The 19,273-nt window shown below is 39.0% G+C and overlaps 1 protein-coding gene across 1 annotated transcript in view; it reads right to left on the bottom strand.

Annotated features, from left to right (window-relative positions):
- Window positions 1–19,273, bottom strand: part of VPS13A (vacuolar protein sorting 13 homolog A) — a 130,110-nt gene that overhangs the window by 77,064 nt on the left and 33,773 nt on the right. Inside the window, exons 6-16 of the mRNA XM_072150912.1 lie at window positions 19,003–19,112; window positions 17,122–17,181; window positions 16,071–16,130; window positions 15,234–15,314; window positions 13,705–13,762; window positions 12,721–12,848; window positions 10,719–10,825; window positions 5,054–5,225; window positions 3,117–3,179; window positions 2,870–3,002; window positions 1,576–1,670 (exon numbers count right to left, since the gene is read on the bottom strand). Coding sequence (XP_072007013.1) covers window positions 1,576–1,670; window positions 2,870–3,002; window positions 3,117–3,179; window positions 5,054–5,225; window positions 10,719–10,825; window positions 12,721–12,848; window positions 13,705–13,762; window positions 15,234–15,314; window positions 16,071–16,130; window positions 17,122–17,181; window positions 19,003–19,112 — 1,067 coding nt within the window. The remainder of the gene's footprint in view (window positions 1–1,575; window positions 1,671–2,869; window positions 3,003–3,116; window positions 3,180–5,053; window positions 5,226–10,718; window positions 10,826–12,720; window positions 12,849–13,704; window positions 13,763–15,233; window positions 15,315–16,070; window positions 16,131–17,121; window positions 17,182–19,002; window positions 19,113–19,273) is intronic.

The raw sequence follows: 19,273 nt of genomic DNA on the forward strand, positions 1-19,273 counted from the left end.
CCCCAAACAGACCAGGAATTTTACAGGAAGCAGTGCATGGGACGACGACATTCCCACATGACAACAATCCAAAACACAGGCCAAGTCTACCTGTCATTGGCTACAGCAGAACAAAGTGAAGGTTCTGGAGTGGTCATCAATGACTCCTGACCTCAATATCATTGAGCCAATCTGGGGAGATCTCAAGCACGTAGTCCATGCAAGACAGCCCAGCCATTTACAGGAACTGGAGGCTTTTTGCCTACAAGAATGGGCAACTTTACTGAGAAAATAAAGAGCCCCATCCACAAGTCTGGGGTCCAAAGCTCTCTGGAAGAGGTTTTCCAAAAATTCCAATCTTCATCTCATCAAACCAGAGAACCTTATTTCACATAGTCTGAGAGTCCTCCCTGTATGAGGGCCTTCATAAGTCTTGCACTAAGGAGAGGCTTCCGTCGGCACACTCTGCCATAAAGGTGGAATGATAGTTGTCTTTTTGGAACTTTCTCCCAACTCCCTACTGCATCTCTGGAGCCCAGCCACATTGATCTTGGGTTCTTCATTACCACTCTCACCAAGGATCTTCTCCCATCATTGCTTCAACTGGACGGCCAGGTTGAGAAAGGCATCTCAAATTTATTCCATTTAAAGATTATGGAGGCCACTGTGCTCTTAGGAACATTAAGTGCTGCAGAAATCCTTTTATAACTTTTATCTGTCTTCTGCCACAATTCTGTCTCTGAGACTTCATGATTCTCATGTTCTCTGACATGCAATGTGTGCTGTGAGGTCTTATATAGAAAGGTGTGCGCCTTTCCTAATCAAGTCCAGTCAGTTTAATTAAACACAGCTGGACTCCAATAAAGTAATAAAACCATCTCAAGGAGGATCAGGAGGAAATTAACAGAAATCTGAGTGTCCCAGCAAAGAGTCTGAATACTTATGACCATGTGATATTTCAGTTTTACTTGTTCAATAAATTAGCAAAAATATCTACATTTCTGTTTTTTCTGTCAAAATGGGGTGCAGAACGAACATTAAAAAGCAAAAAAACTTTTTTGATCTCACCAATTGGCAGCAATAAAACAAAGAGTGAAAATCTAATCTGAATACTTTCCGAACCCACTGTATTTCTTTTTGCAGTAAGAATTGATGTATTACTGTGAGCATGTACTGATGGCTCTTTTGCTCCCTCTACTAGTTGTCTGGAATGGTTGGTTGTATTTTTTTGTTGGGGTGGAATAGTACGGGCTGTAGCCCTTCTGCAAGACTTTATCTATTGGACTTTCAGCTGGAACTGTGATCAATCTTATCCCTCTTTGTTAGTTTTGATGGCATTTTTCATAAAAGACTGTATTTTATTTTTATGTGGCAATAAAGCAAATTAAAATAAATGCATGAATATGTAAAATAATAAAAATAATGTCAATGTACATCAAGAATCTTTTATGAACTCACAGAAAACATATAAAAAAAAATTAGTAAATGCCCCCGGTTCCAATTATTAAAATACACATTTTGTGTTATTGTGGTATGTGTTTTGTCATCTTACTTCAAAGAATCAAGCCATTAACATTTACTCAGCGCTATGCTTACAGTTTTGGGCAGAGTTGGATCCACTGCTGTTTCACTGTATCCAATTGCTGCATACAGCTTGGCTTTCTCTTCTGGAGTCATTAGTTCTCCAATACCTGAAAAACTCATAAAATCACTGTCTATACAACAACAGCTGCTATTTAAAACATTTACTATTTTGCACACAGTAAAGAGAAGAGTGAAGAACCCACCCCTTTAATGATTTTTTTTACTTTTACATATTTGGACATAATAAAAAAAACATCTGGTCCTACAGGTAAATAAAATCTCAGATGAACAACAACAACTCAAGACAAAATTTGGGGTTATTCACACATCCATTTTTTTATATGGCTTCAGTGATTTTCACTCATGCCTTACTGAAGCCCATGTTTCTATGTTCTTTTTCACACTACCGTTGTTTTCAACTGATCTATTGATAAAAATGTGTCCTTTTTTATGCTTGTATATCACAAAAGGCAATAAAGTCTACGAGGTTGCAAAAAAAATGATAATGGAGTCATAAGGGACATGAAAAAAAAATGGGTACGTACAAAAACAAAAAGCAAAACTGAAACAAAATGGATCCATTGTTAAAAACCAAGTAAACCCCACGAGTTAATAACTTACGGAACCACCTTTATCTGTAATAACTGGAGCTGACTGTTTTAAATGTCTGTGTCAAGTAGTTTCAGTTCAGTATACTTCTACATTATAGTTTAAACAGAGTTTTCCAGGATTGTTATTGAGGCCCTTACCTTAGGATAGTTGTCTAGACGTCAGGAGTAGATTGCCCTGTACATTGTGAAGTGGCAGAGACAGGTTAGCGCAATTCAGCTTCCATTAAAGTGCATGGGATTTGGCTTTAGCCACTAAACAAGGTACAAAGCTGTCTGCTTCCGGCCCAGCAACTCCTGTTGAAGTTACGTCCGCTACTGTCTAGGGAGGCTGTGAGACACCCACCAATCCGATATTAATAAACCATCAATATCAAAATCATGGAAAATCCTGTTAACAACATAACATAAACAATGATATATTGACACTAGCAACTTCTGCAGGATTTGCCCTAAAGTAATGGAATAAATCTATATATATATAGTAATGGAATATATATATTTATTCCATTACTTTAGGATAAGAATGTTGATCACAATTGTTTTTTCAAAAGATAATTTATATATATACCTCATTAGCCAATAAAGTATGTAGTAGAGCATGAAATAGGGTTGTAAAGCAACTGTGACAAAACATTAAGATAACATAACACAACAAATTATTTAAATAATGTCAAAATAATATGAACTAGTCCAACCTCCAGCATTTGCCTCTTCTTTTTTTCCTTGCTTTTCTCCAGACCAGCCCCACATCCAACCAAACCATCCATTTGAACTATTGTCCTCATCTTTTACACCTGGTCGGAATATTTTAAGTCCAGATTTTGTTGCCTACAAAGTTTATTGATAGCATTAGCCAACACTTTCATATTCATCACTATATGCATAAGGATGTATTGCTTCATTAAGGCATTATATGGAACAAATGTTATACATTATACGTACCTCTACTTCTGCCTGTTGTCTTGCTAGAGTAATGCAAAAGATATCCAGAGATACTTCATATTCCTGGAAAATGTAAATTTCAATAATTACACACAGAATTTGTCAGCCAGGAAAATAAAATCCATGTACCAGCCCCTGGTGTGATTCACATTTTTATATAGGGGCAGCACAGTGGCTTGCAGCACCGTGGTTAGCACTACAACATTGCAGTGGTGGGGACCTGGGTTCAAGTTCCAGGGTCAACATCTGAGTTTGTATGTTCTCTCTGAGTTTGCGTGGGTTTCCTCTGGGTCCTCCGGTTTCTTCCCACACACCAAAAACATACTGGTAGGTTGATTAGATTGTGAGCCCCATTGGGGACAGGGACTGATTTGGCAAGCTCTGTGCAGCACTGCGTAATCTGTGTGCGCTATGTAAAGAATTATTATGATTATTAGTATTTTTTAGTTCTGTGTGTGGAGCTGGTTAGAGGAAAATTCTTAAAGGGCCAAGCTATTTTTAGCATAAACTCGGCTTATACTCGATTAAAAAAAAAATCAAAACTCACCTTTCCGGCGCCCCCGCAGGTCTTCTGTGTGATCCGTCGGTCAGCGACAGGTCTGTGCGACGTCACAGGCACTGCCTTCAGCCGCCGCTGTAATAGTATTGTGGTGCCAGCATCCTTGATGTCAGCGGCTGCGGCTGATGTCGGAGCTGTGCTCGGACCTGCTGCTGACCAACGGATCGCATAGAAGACCTGCAGGGACACCGGAAAAGGTGATTTTAGTTTTTCTTTCTTAAATCAATTGTCTGCATAATGGGGTGGGTACCCGGCTCCATAGCGTGGCGGCGTCCGGCTCCATAATGTTGCGGGGGTTGCCTATATATATTAGGGCACAGGGGCTGGCAGGCTATATACTACTGGCGGCAGGGGCTGGCAGGCTATATACTACTGGGGGCAGGGGCTGGCAGGCTATATACTACTGGGGGCAGGGGCTGGCAGGCTATATACTACTGGGGGCAGGGGCTGGCAGGCTATATACTACTGGGGGCAGCGGCTGGCAGGCTATATACTACTGGGGGCAGGGACTGGCTGGCTATATACTACTGGGGGTAGGCTGGCTATATACTACTGGGGGCAGGCTGGCTATATACTACTGGGGGCAGGCTGGCTATATACTACTGGGGGCAGGCTGGCTATATACTACTGGGGGCAGGCTGGCTATATACTACTGGGGGCAGGCTGGCCATATACTACTGGGGGCAGGCTGGCCATATACTACTGGGGGCAGGCTGGCCATATACTACTGGGGGACTGCTGGCCACATACTACTGGCGGCTTTCTGGCTATATACTGGGGGGGTGACCAATGCATTTCCCACCCTCAGTTTATATTCAAGGAAAACCTGAGTCAACCAGGTTTTCACAGGTTTTTGTGGTAAAATTAGGGTCCTCAGCTCATACTGGGGTCAGCTTATACTCGAGTATATAGGGTAATCATTTGAATAACATTCTCATTAACCTGGAATCCTCCTTTAGGGTAAAATCATACATTGGCACACAAATTTTTCACCAGGCTTTCCAACAAGGATTTTGACCATCATGACCAATATTCCAAAGGGACTCCCATCTTGCCACAAAAAAAAAAATTTGCTGTGTAAAATATCCCTTAAAGTTCAGTGCCACAGTTTATTTAATGGGTTAAAATTCAAGTAATCCGCTACATCTACTTGTGCCCTCACAATCGCCCCTGCAATCGTAAAATACAGCTTTGACCGATGCCTACTCTATGTAGTGTAGCCAATGTCAATTAGACCTAAGGGGCACACTAAATGGCACATGCAGGGTTTTTTACTGCATTATTGGATATATACAACAGACATCCTGTAAAGCTGTAGTGAACTGCCCTACATTGTAAAGTAAACTATGAAGGTAAATTTAATTGGGAATAAAATTACCTCTGTTATACAAATAACATCTTCAGATGGTTTCTTAGATGTTATTTTGGTTTTATAGAAATCTTTGTATCTCTTCATCTGTTGACGGTGTTTCCGAATATGATTCCATGACCACATGTGAATGCGTGGTTTTACATTGACTTCAAGGATTCCGGTAATTGCATAATTCCACCTGTTGCAATGTAAAGAGTGGTAAACAATGTAGACATAACTTCATTCCTAAAACTGATGACCAAGTATTACCACAATGAAACGGGATGAAATTATAACTTACATTGAAATTATGTGCCTGTTTATGGATTTCATTCTGTACATGTACGTATATAAATTGCTTAAGCGAGCTTTCCAAACTCAACCAATGTAAGCATGGGTAACAAATTGCCTAAAAGATGTAAATGGTACATTATCTTGGGGCTGTGAAAGTAGATGCCACTACAGAAACACACTAGGGGAGATGAATTAATCTGTGTGCGCCAGAAAACTTGAGTTATTTGCACCCGAAATGTAAAGTATTAAAACCTTTTTGAAAGAAACAACAAAAGGAGTCTTAATTTTGTCATATTTTGACGCTGATAAGTTTTTCATACTTTGGCGTATGGAGCCGTGTAAGATGTCAATTGGACATGATGGCGTTTACTTTGATACTGTTGTGGGACTGTACAACATATGTATCACTTTTAAAACTGACAAAAAAAAAGTGGCGTTTCAGACATTTGGGCACTATTTTCCATAACGGGGTTCACCACCAGGAATAACGTTTTTTATAGATTGGTAGACCGGTACTGCAGCGATACTGCAGGGGCTCTGGTAACACCAATATAAGAAGATTACCAAAGTCACAGGGCCTGTATCTGTAAATAAATCTCTAGTTTATCATGCTTCATTTTGATGGTAAATTTACTTTTGAGTTTTTACTTTTCACTCCCACTTTCAGAAATCTCTAACTTTTTATATTTCCATGTAAAGAGCTGTGTGACGGCTTGTTTTCTGCATAACAAATTGCACTTCATAGTGACAATATTTAATATTCCAAGCCGTGTACTTTGAATTAGGAATAAAATGACAAATGCAGTGAAACTGGTAAAAAAAACGCATTCGTACCATTTTTTTGTGGGCTTGGAATTTACGTCTTTCACTGTGCACCCCAGATGACATGTCTCCTTTATTCTTTGGGTTGGTACGATAAAGGAGATACCAAATTTTATAATGTTTTCACACATTTACAAAAATTAAAACCCCTGTACAAAAAGAAATATTCTTCACTTTCAATACCTTCTTCATACTTCCGTGTAAGTAGCTTTGTGTGGTGTCAGTTTTTGCAAGATGAGAGGATGTTTTCAATGCTACAATTTTGAGGTCCACACAGCCTTTTGATCACTTTTTACAAAAAAAATTTTCTATGTTGCAAAATGGCAAAAAAGGACTTTGGGCACAATTTTTCGTTCTGGGGTAATAAGCTGGAATAATTATCTTGAGATGCGGTGATACCCAACATGTTTATAATATTTACTGTTTATTTATATTTATATCATTTCTAAAGGTTGATTTAAATTTTTAGTTTTTATTAATTTTTTTTACTATTATCAAACCCCCTAAGGTACATTAACCCTAGGTTGTCTGATCCTACTACATACTGTCATACTACAGTATGGCAGTGCATGGGTACTGCCATAAGACGCTTCTCACTGTAGGACGCACCCCCATCCAGATACACACTCAGCCCTGCGTCATCCATCCAGATACACACTCAGCCCTGCGTCATCCATCCAGATACACACTCAGCCCTGCGTCATCCATCCAGATACACACTCAGCCCTGCGTCATCCATCCAGATACACACTCAGCCCTGCGTCATCCATCCAGATACACACTCAGCCCTGCGTCATCCATCCAGATACACACTCAGCCCTGCGTCATCCATCCAGATACACACTCAGCCCTGCGTCATCCATCCAGATACACACTCAGCCCTGCGTCATCCATCCAGATACACACTCAGCCCTGCGTCATCCATCCAAATACACACTCAGCCCTGCGTCATCCATCCAGATACACACTCAGCCCTGCGTCATCCATCCAAATACACACTCAGCCCTGCGTCATCCATCCAGATACACACTCGGCCCTGCGTCATCCATCCAGATACACACTCGGCCCTGCGTCATCCATCCAGATACACACTCGGCCCTGCGTCATCCATCCAGATACACACTCGGCCCTGCGTCATCCATCCAGATACACACTCGGCCCTGCGTCATCCATCCAGATACACACTCGGCCCTGCGTCATCCATCCAGATACACACTCGGCCCTGCGTCATCCATCCAGATACACACTCGGCCCTGCGTCATCCATCCAGATACACACTCGGCCCTGCGTCATCCATCCAGATACACACTCGGCCCTGCGTCATCCATCCAGATACACACTCGGCCCTGCGTCATCCATCCAGATACACACTCGGCCCTGCGTCATCCATCCAGATACACACTCAGCCCTGCGTCATCCATCCAGATACACACTCAGCCCTGCGTCATCCATCCAGATACACACTCAGCTCTGCGTCATCCATCCAGATACACACTCAGCCTTGCGTCATCCATCCAGGTACACACTCAGCCCTGCGTCATCCATCCAGATACACCCACAGCACTGCGTCATCCATCCAGATACACCCACAGCACTACTATACACACAGACCCCCCCTCCCACACACACACAATTCCCCCATACCCCTTCTTCTTACCCCGTCCCAGCGCAGCATGGCAGTATCAGACCTGTGGTGATGTAAGAAACATGCGAGCAGTCACATGATTCTGACATCACAGCAGGTCCTTTACCTTTAGGAAGAGCAGTACGGAAGCTCCTCTCTGGGAGATCGGGTGCACCTCTATATCAGAGCATCACCCGATCTCCAATACAGCGGTCAGGAAGGTCGGGCAGTGCTGGATCCTCCTGACCTTCGCTCTATAAGACGCAGGAACTTTTTAGCAAGATTTTTTCTTGCTAAAAAGTGCGTCTTATAGTCAAGAAAATACAGTATTTTGCTGGTCATGTATTACAATGTGTTATTTGCACATTGTAACGAATGATCAGGTGCTATACAGCCTTGGGTTTGACAAAGATCCGAAGCTGGGGACCTTCATAACCCCTAAATTCCACATGTATTTTCCACCTTAAAACAGGTATTCCTTTCTGGACATACACATTTAATTAATTTGCCATATATATAATTTTTTTTCAGTTGGATTTTATTAAAAAAATTTATGTGTGTGAAGATAATTTCCCATATATTTAGTAATGTCCCTTAGAAATTACATAGTCGTCCTTGGATACAACCACCACCACACTCTGGCAGCAGTGGCCACACATGTGATACCAAGGCCCGACCACCTGGATACAGCGTTCATTACCACAAGAAAGCAGAGGGGCATGCAGTTACTCCCAGAAATTCCATATGCAAAAACTGTTTCGTTGTGCAATTACTCCAGCAGAGGTGGTCGTATCCAAGGACAGCCATGCTTAGTTTCTAAGGCCCCTTTCACACTCGTGGTTTTCACGTGCGTGTTCTGTACATGCTTTTGACGTGCAGAACTTGCATTGCACTCTGACCCATTGTATTCAATGGGTTTTTTCAGACTTGTATGGTGCGTTTTTCACGCGTGTGAATTGCAAAAGTTGAGCATGCTGAGATTTTTTAAAAATACAAGTTTATGGAAATGCATCAAAGGCGCATTGCACTCTGAGACACATGCAAGTACAATGTGTTTTTCACTGATCAATTGCCCAAAAAGATGGAGCTCAGTTCTGAGTCATTTTCACATGCGTTATCAGCTCGTAAAAACCCCCAAAAACCGTGCGTGAAAAACTGAGCCACTGAACAAACTAAGACTGAAAACTGATTGAAATAGGTCAGTTTTTCACTAACCAAACCCTGATTGCACCCTGATCAGACTCTAAGGCCTAAGGAACCATATGACTACAGGCACATCATTATTTGATACCATGTAATTGAAGAATTGTATTAAAGGGGTATTCCAGAAATAAGCATAATTCATATACAAATGGGTTCTTAAAATATAAGCTAATATGCAATTAGATGTCATTTAAAATTTTGCTCCCTTAAGCTGAAAGTGGGCATATACTATAATGAAGAATTACAATGCTACTGGCCCTTTAGTCAGTCCGTTGATTTTCTCCGTGCATAGCAGACACAGGACAGAAGATGGCCGGTGGTCACACGTCCACATCACATGTCCAGCACCTGCCTGGGCACGTCATGTGATCACCACGATGTTTGGCTGTAGTCGGTTGGTTCCAGTGCATTCAGTATGGTGAAGGCGTGATGTTATCGAAATGAAGTCCATCATTTTTTCACCAATGCCTTCTACAAGCTACAACTTTTTTATCACTAGCTATATCCCCCTGGGGAATTGGTGACACGCGAAACGTGCGTCGGGCTATCCCATCTACACTTACGAACATTCGCACACTATGGGTAAGATGACTTAGAAATACAGTGTTATGAAATTACTAGGAATTTTTGTAGCTAGCCTGTTGTATTTATGAATTATATTCCCTGAGACATTTATGCACTGGCACTTTCTGTGAATATAGGGCAAATTTGCACACATTGGGGCTCATTTACCAAGGGTCCACGAAGTGCATTTTCGTCAGGTTTCCCGACGATTTCCATTTGTGGCACATCGGCGCCGGCATGCACGCAACAGAAATCGGGGGCGGGCCGTCGGATTCGGACAATGCGAAAGATTTAACATTTAGAATTGTATCGCAAGACACGCACTTACAAGCACCGGGAAGAAGAAGGTGATCTCCGGCGGACCTCAGATGCAGGAACTTGGGTGCAAGATCTTCATGAATCTCGCTGGACTTCATCCTCGTTGGACTGTCCGAATCGGGATCGTGACTGGACCAGGTAAGTAAATTTGCCCCACTAAGTTGACTTTGCACTATTACTTTTTTGTGAATATACAGCAATTTGCACCCATTAAGGCGACTTTGGAAAATTATGTGGTTACAATTATGAATTGTTTTGTGATGTGGCAATAATGATACACTTCGTTGTTGTAGTAGTTTTTTTTAATTATATTGTTGAATAAAAAGAATTATATTTTTGAACGATGTTTTGATATGAGGCAGGGGTAAGGAAGTACAACATTTTACTGTTTATTTTTTTCTAAACACTGGTGGGTGTTTTATCTGTGTCATGCTATATTTTTTACAGACTATTATAATTATATTTTTTTCATTACATTATATATTTACTGTGTCCCACAGTAGAACACTAAGAGAAGGTAAATTGATGTCTTACATAATATATAGCCCTACTCATGAGCAAGAGTGTTATAATCTTAGCTACTGATCTACAGATGGTTGGTGCAGGCACCACTGAGGTCCTTCAGCAGACCCCCAGTTGCTGTGTGAGGTATTCGGCACCTTGTGATTGCAGCTAAAGTGTGTCACTGGTGACAGAGGGAGCCTCCCTTCCTCTATAGCCACTTAGACACCATGGTCCATATTTAATTGCCGTGTCCAAGGGGTTAAACAGCCTCATCAGAGTGTTTCCGAATCCTCGGTGTTAGCACCAGGTAAAATAAAGATGCGGTGTCCGAAATGATTAGATGAAATTGGCACTTTCACTTACCATTCCCTTGCATGATTGTGAACACAAACATCTGGTCGGAATTTTCTATAAGGGAGATTCCTTGACATCATGTCAATAGACTCAAGAAGTTCCATGACACTGTGGTACTGAAAACATTAAAAAAAAAAAAAAAAAATGAAAAAATGTTTACCACATCCCTTAATATTAAAAATTATCTCAGATGATGGTTTAAGATTTACCCTCCCAGATCACATACAGGAGCTTTGGACTTTTTACAGTTCTGATGCTACTAAATGCATACAGCAATATATGCTTCAATAGCTTTCCAGGGCTCCTACTGTCAGCAATCTTGCATTGATGTCCTGTATAGAACACCAACACTTTCCTAACTCAGGCTCTGTTCACCCCTTTTACAAAGTTGTTTTTGCTTTTCACTGTTATAGGTCTGCAGCCAGTCACTGAAGGAATGGGAAGAACATTCAGCTTGAAGATAGTTGGAAATACAGGGATCAGTTAACACTTTAAATTTAAAGAGTATTTTCCCTGCAAACATTGTAAAAATTATTATCTTTGCCGTGACATACTGAATTTCTGTGGTGAATTTAATTCATTTTTGGATCATCTCCAGATGGTGATTATTCCATTAAAAGTGTATTGGTTATACATAATTTAAATCCACCTGAAAATACCATTTTAAGAAACATTCTAAAGAAATATAATGAAATCTAGAAATAGTCATGAAAGTACATATCACTAGCAAACAGAGATGGTAAAAATTAAAACCCTTAAAGGACACAGCCTAAAATGGCCTTCAGAAAACAGCACTTTTTTACTTTTTCCCTGCTCAAACACACAACTAGCCATTGGTATACGATGGCTGTTTTTTTGCTGAAAGATTTGGATTTTTTATGGGTTAATTTTTATGGTAAAAATAGAAAATGATTTAAAGTTATTAAAGGGGTATTCCGGGAGTATGAACGTCTGATACAAAAACCCATAATGCTATAAATGAATATTACAAAACTCAATGTCATTAGTCACAAAATGGAGCTTAAAGGGGTATTCCCATTTCAACAAATTAATGCTATTTTTATATTATAAAAAGTTATATGACTTTTCAATATACTTTCTGTATCAATTCCTCGCTGTTTTCTAGATCTCTGCTTGCTGTCCAGCTATAGAAAGCCCCTAAGTTTACTTCCAGTGGACAGGAATCTGCCTATAGTCACACAGGTATTCGGCTCAGTCAAAAGATTACAGGCGGTCCCCTACTTAAGAACACCCGACTTACAGACAACCCCTCGTTACAAAACGGACCTCTGGTAAATGGTCATTTACTGTACTTTAGCCATGGGTTACAATAAGCAGCTATAACAGTTATCACAGGTGTCTGCAATTAAGCTTTATTGTTAATACTGGTTCTTATGACAACCCAACATTTTTAAAATCCAATTGTCACAGACCCAAAAAAAAACCTGGAGTTACAATTATAAAATATACAGTTCTAACTTACATACAAATTCAACTTAAGAACAAACCTACAGAACCTATCTTGTACGTAACCTGGGTAACTGCTTGTTTATTGCAGGAAAATGTAACAGTTTGATTGGTACTATTATAGGGTACATCTGACTATTTGATAGCTTTCTATTACATTTTATTGGTAGGTAAGAAGTACTAAAATTACAAATTTTAATTGGTTATTTTTATGCCCTTCACAATATGGGCATAAAAATGTTATATCTGCTTGGCCAAGGTCACTACAGACACAACAATACCAATTATGGGGAGCAGGGGTTATTTCAAATGGGTGAATTTGTCGCGTTTCTATTTAAAATTTTTAGTTGTTTATTTATTTTTAAATAAAGCTAAGGGGTTAAACTGCCCAACAAGGAGAGCTCTCCCTGCCAGGCAGACACAGCTGGCACCATCAGGATGAGCAGGACGGGATAGATCGCCCTAATGTGGAAAGTATCTGCTAAATTACGATAATCTAACTCCTCCTGCATCTTTAACCAGTTAAATTAATTGTGTTTATCACCTGTGGTTTTTTAAATTCAACGGCAATGTCCTGAAGGTTAACATCCAGGTCTATTTTTGGTGAAGAAAAATCAAAATCGGCACGTGGATTCATACGGAGCTTTGCTCTTCCTGAAATTGGACGGAAAACTGAAAAACAAAGGAAACAGATATAATGTAGACTCTGGACTTAATGGAGAAAAAAGACTCATCATTTAATGGTTTTGCTTTTAAAAGCAAAGTAGCATTGGACTTCATGCACAAAAAAAAAAAACATAAAACGAGTATGAAATTATTTTTCAGTTTCTTTTCTCATCCCTATCATGCCAATATAATTCTAATCAGTGAGATGTACTGGGTTGCACCCAGGTAAGCATGATGGGAAGAGTAGTACTTTGTAAAGTCCAAAGTAGAAAAGGAGTTACAAAGAAGATGTGTTCTTCTTTACCCAGTGCAGCCTGTTCAAGACCTTGGGAGGACTGACAAGGGTCCTGGAAGGTGCATACTATAGACACACACAATTAAGCATGTATTATCTGTATGACATTAGGTTATTCTGTTTGATAATCACAGAATGATAAGTGATGTTTACTATAGTGGATTGATGATATTAACATCCAATTTAAGATTCCAATTTTAATAATGAATAGCTTGGCTTAAGGCATGATAAACAACAAGCAATTAAACTAATCTATTTTCACCCTAAATAGATAAACTTTGCACAAAAAACTAAATTCCTTGTTTTTTGACTTGAAGGAAGCCCAAATTGTGCAGGAAGGTTTCTCTTTACTAAACTTGCTGCAATTCACTCCCAAAATCCGTTTTTATACTGGACCCTTCACAGATAAAACTTTCAAATTACAATAAAAATGATATAGTGGCAACCCATCATATTCCACCTTAAATTAATATGTTAGATAACAAAAAGAGATAAGTAATTGACAATAGTAATTAAAAAATAATACCACTGTACAAGTCTTTATTGCCCAATTCGTAAAACACATACCAAAATCATAACCTTCAGGAATGACATTGTGAGAAGCCACGCCATACTTTAAAACACCCTGAAAAAATAAAAAGTACATTAAAACATTTTACTGTATTATAATCTCATGGGAAAAAAAAATATTCATCAGAAGATATTACATTTATAAAAAAAAAGTTTAGGTTTTTCAGAGTAATAGTAAATATTACACATCTTCTTACTGGGTATGGCAAGACATAGGTAAACACAATACATTAGGAAAAGGGATTACTAAAATTGCTAAAATATCACAGTACGCAGTGTCAGGTGCCGCTGCATGGAGAGGGCTCTCCGGCTGAGCCCTCTCCATAGCTAGTAAGTCTTTGCTGCATATTGTACCGCTAGCACCGATTGTGGGTGTTATTTTGTTGATCGGCGCCATCTTGCCGAGGATCATCGCTCCCCGTGATGTCATCGGGTAGTGGCGATCCATTGCTATGACAGGCTCGGGTCTCGTTTAAACTCATTCATTACAATGTGCTGATTGCACATTGTAACGTATGAGGTTGAAAATCCCCATATACTGCCATACTGAAGTATGGCAGTATATGGTAGGATCGATTAGACAACCTAGGGATAAAGTACCCTAGGGGGTCTGAAAAATAGTTAAAAAAATAAATAAATAAAAATTCAAATCACCCCCTTTCCCTAAAAGTCATATTAATATAAAAAAAACAGTAAAAAAACATAAACAAGTTAGATATCGCCGCTTCTAGGTATGCCCAATCTATCAAAATATAATAACGTTTTTTTTCACTGCGTTTAACCCCGTAGCGGAAAATAGCGCCCAAGTTGAAAAATGCCACTTTTTTGCCATTTTGAAAGACATACAAAATTCAATAAAAAGTGATCAAAAGGTCCCACAGTCCTAAAAATGGTAGCATTGAAAACGTCATCAAAAGTCGCACAAAATGACACCAACCACAGCTCCGTACACCAAAGTATGAAAACATTATTAGCGCCATTTGTAAATGTGTGAAAACATAATAAAACCTATACAAATTTGGTATCCCCGGGATCGCACCGACCCAAAGAATAAAGTAGACATGTAATTTGGGGCGCACAGTGAAATAATTTTTTGGATCTTTTTTCTCGCTCCCCAGTACAACATGGAATATTAAATACCATCACTAAGAAGTGCAATTTGTTACGCAGAAAACAAGCTGTCACTGAGCTCTTTACGTGTAAAAATAAAAAGGTTATAGATTTTTAAAGATGGGGAGTGAAAAATGGAAATGAAAAAAAAAAAAAAAAAGGGCCAGGTCATTAAGGGGTTAAATTACTGATTTAACCAGGAGGAATCTAGAATCAGATCTACTTCTGATAGTAAATTCCTCATGGTAGGTTTCCGATAAATTTTCTAAATCACATAAAAACGGGTTTGCATGAAATTATTGCAAATATGAACTTAAAAAATTTGTAGCCCATATCTTTTTTTTTTTTGCAAAGTCATGCAAATAAACTTTTCATTATAAAGCAAAATTGAAGATAAGCAAAGGACAAGATCATACCAAAGCTTCATTGTAAGATCGGTGGTAATACATCTCAGATTTCACATTCCAGTAGGCAAACAGGTTGTCAAGGCGTACAATCTATAAATAGACCAAAAAGCACAGTTGTAAATCTCCTTATAGTCTGATAAATTGTAGCCTCATAGAAGAAAAGAAATAGCTGGACATGCAAATGCACTAACTCTGCCTTCACAGGGAGGATTCAGGTGGATCTTCAGCTCCCCCATTCTTGTTTTCCCAAAGATTTTATGAGCATAACAGAAACATCAGTTTAGATTAATATTAGTTTGACTTGATAAATACTGGTTGTAGAGTATGAAGCCCTGTAAACTGTTCTCCAGTAACAGATGAGAAAAATAAGAGGGGGGATTTAAATGGAATCTACGCCCTTGAAAATGCAGAACAATCTCCTGCCAGCAAGTTACAGAGCAAGAGTAGCTGAGCTAAATGATAAATACATTTGTGGGAAAAGATTCCATATAATATTCCATATACTTTGCTGCCTTCATATTAAACTGCATTTACATGGTGTGCGGTTCACACTGCATGCATATGAAAAAGCATGATGCTAGCAGTTATTTCATAATAGTACATTTTTATTCATATGGCACCATCATATTACTTAGCTCCTACGTAGATATGGGGTAGATATACAAACATAAGAGTAAGAACATGGTCATGTGAAACAACAGCAATGAGGGCCCTGCTCACAAGAGCTTACAATCTTTGAAGAGGACAATCTATGTCCATGATCAAACTCAGACTAACATTCAGAATATCTTGCTGCTGATATAAAATACTTGACACAAACACTATTCATATAGAACATTGCATTACCTTGTAGAACAACTTAGAGGATTCATCATGCAAACATGGATTCCAATTTTTATCAGATGTCTGGGGAAAAAAACAAAGTCATAAAAAACTTAAGAATTTCTAAAAATTGGCTTAGTCTGGTTAAATATATTCTGAATCTAGTTTCTCTGTCTTTCATCACAGGAACAAAGAAATGCAAGCAGACCTCTGATCGAGCTCATGCATAAAAGATATCATCAATACCAAATAAACTCCAATGACTAATGATGTCATCCTATATAATTTAAAAGAGAAACAGCAATTTTGTTGCATCTATAGTGTGACAGCCTGCACCAGAGGCTCTTGCCAGAGACTCATCTGCAGATATCAAAAGAGCATTATGGGCAAAGGGGGACAACCTAAAATAAATTGACAAAATAATTTAATGACCACATAGATGACAGTTCATTTTAAGTTACCGTTCTGAGAACAGTGGACATGTATGAAACTGTCTATAGCTATTATCAACCAATCACAGACCAGCTATCATTTTTTAAGTAAAGATAAAAATATAAGATATTTCAAAAATAGAAAGAAACCATTTTTGTCACCATGAACAAAAATAAAAAGTTTTTATTGTTTTTAAACAATTTCAGAAATCTATCTGAAAGCAAGCAAATAATGAGGAAATTCCAGGAAGTTTGAAACTTTGAGAGTGATGAACTCTTTATTATCAGATATATACTCCTGGGATGTGTCAAGCTTGGGATTTTTCCAGCCAGATGCATTGTTGGCTTATATGAACCTTGTGATAATTCTTGCTATAATAAGGAAATGCTTTGAGGTTTTCTATTAAATAACATTTTTAATAAAACACTGTTGAATGTTTCCTTTTTTAAGTAAAACAAAACCTTATCTCTTACTGAGTGATGTTGTCTCAAGAACAAAGGGAGTTTATAAGAGAGGTGATAGAAATGAAATCAACAAATATTGAAATAGTAACATTTCTACTGTGAGTCATCTGCATAGAAGAAGGCTAGCAGTAAGTCTGTATTCCAATATAAAACTTATATTTTGTATTTATTATAAATACCTGCAAACTGAGATTCTGAAGCGAGACTCCAAAAGAGAGTGGGCACTCTGGATTTGTGACCTTTAGGACATTAAAGGCAAAAATGTGGATAAACAACAACAATGCAAAACCTGGGCAACACATTACACTTTATGTCAATAATTTAGTAGCAAGTAGCACAATATTTAATTTAAGCCAACAGGAGCTAGCAAAAAAAAACCTTCAACCTAAAGAAAAGAAAAACAAAAAAGAAAAAGCTGCAATAAATTGCCCCCCAAAAAAGCAATTTTAATTATGTTGTGATGTCTCAGCCCCCACTGGAGTTTTGACATTATGGGGGAGATTTAGACCAGTGCAGGAAACAACTAAGCAAGCCTTCCGCTGTGCCAGATTTATCATGGTGTCTGATGCCGGATGATACATCTGGAGTAATTTAAGACTCTTCAGTGGCACCATCCATTAGTTTGTCTTTTTGCTGCGAGGTCACACATTCAAGTTGGAAAAGTGCCTAAAAATGGTCTAAAACCCTTAATGTGGCACGGGGCATTCCAAACAGGCTTTCTAACTCCAGAATTCTGGTGCAGACAGCTTGATTGATCCCTCGATATGCTCACTACTGGTCGCATCAGTCTTGTAGAAAGTAGATCATCTGGATTAAAACAGCAGCATTTCAGAAGGAGGCCACTTTGCCTTATAGACCCCTCAAGGTCCAGAACATACAGGCAGTCCCCAGCTTACGTACAAGATAGGTTCTGTAGGTTTGTTCTTAAGTTGAATTAAGAACTATATACTTTATAATTGTAATCGCAGCCAAATTTTGGGGGGTCTCTGTGACAGTTGGATTTTAAAAATGTTGGACTGTCATCAGAACCAGGATTAACATTATGCTTCACTGCAGAGACCTTTGATAACTGTTACAGCTGATCACTGTAGCCTAAGGCTAAAGTACAGTAAATATCCAGAGGTCCGTTTGTAACTAGGGGGACCGCCCGTATTTGAAAAAAATATATAAAACAGTATTTACTACCACTTTTCCTCCAATGATCTACTGCTAAAGCCCACCAGGTGATTAGCAATATTTAATGTTACTTTAAGTCCCATTCGCTCATAAATAACAGTATTGTGCAGGCAGCAGCTCATTCCTCAATGTGGAACAATGGAGGTTAGAATATATGATGCTCCAAATATAGATGTTGATGTCGCTGTCCATTTTTGATTCCTTTCAACTTCTGGATTTTTTTTTGTTGTGGTCGGAAAGGGAGGTGGGGGGGGGGCTGCCATAAAGGTTAAGTTCAGAACTGTGTCCCCAAGCAAATATCACAAAATATGGTACCGTAATTGATTTGGGTAACTTATGTTAATGCTAGTGTCTGTGGCAGAAGAAATACCACAGTATATTTATATAGAAGAAAGAAGTAAATTTCCGCATGAAATTTGCATTAACCTGACAATGAAAGACATACTTGCTTTTTATAAAAATTCCTTGAGGCAAGGGCATTCACCACATCCAAGGCCCCATACACACAGCCATGTGAACAAATGGGCCACAAACAGAGAAAAGTTTGCAGCCCATTTCGCCCGTGAAGAGAGTGGAAGGGTGAGCGGCATTCACCAATTCCATCGCCATGGGAAAAAAGCAATAGCGCTGAAAATCAAGACAGGAATAGGATCTGATCTATGATATGGAATGCAGCCCCCCTGGTGCAGTGAGACACAGTATGCTCATTCACTGTAGAGGTCTCTTTGTTCCCGTGAGGTGGCCGCAGTTTGTTTGGCCAGCTTACAGCAAAAAAATAAATAAATAAAAGCTGTGTGCACGTACTAAGCCGTGTGCGCCTTACACACATTTAAAAAAAAAAGTGACACATGACACCCCTCTTCAACCTGATATGCTTTACTTACATCATCTTCGTATCGGATATGAATGTTGGAGATCTTCACTTGAAGATTTTTAATAACCTGAGTTACTAACTTCTCTACAAAGGTATCCTGCTTTTCTTCTTTTGGCTTTTCTAAAACAATAATAACATGATTTCTATCAAAGTTGGGGAAAAATTACCAAAAGCAAGGCAGATGTCCAAAGCGGACAACATCAAAAAAGCATTCTATCCGTAGTCAAAATATAAGTTTAAAGGAGACATCAAGTTTCAGTTAACACTTTATAAGAAGTCCA

This window comes from Engystomops pustulosus, chromosome 1 (assembly GCF_040894005.1).
Source record: "Engystomops pustulosus chromosome 1, aEngPut4.maternal, whole genome shotgun sequence".
In the NCBI taxonomy this organism is placed as follows: domain Eukaryota; kingdom Metazoa; phylum Chordata; class Amphibia; order Anura; family Leptodactylidae; genus Engystomops; species Engystomops pustulosus.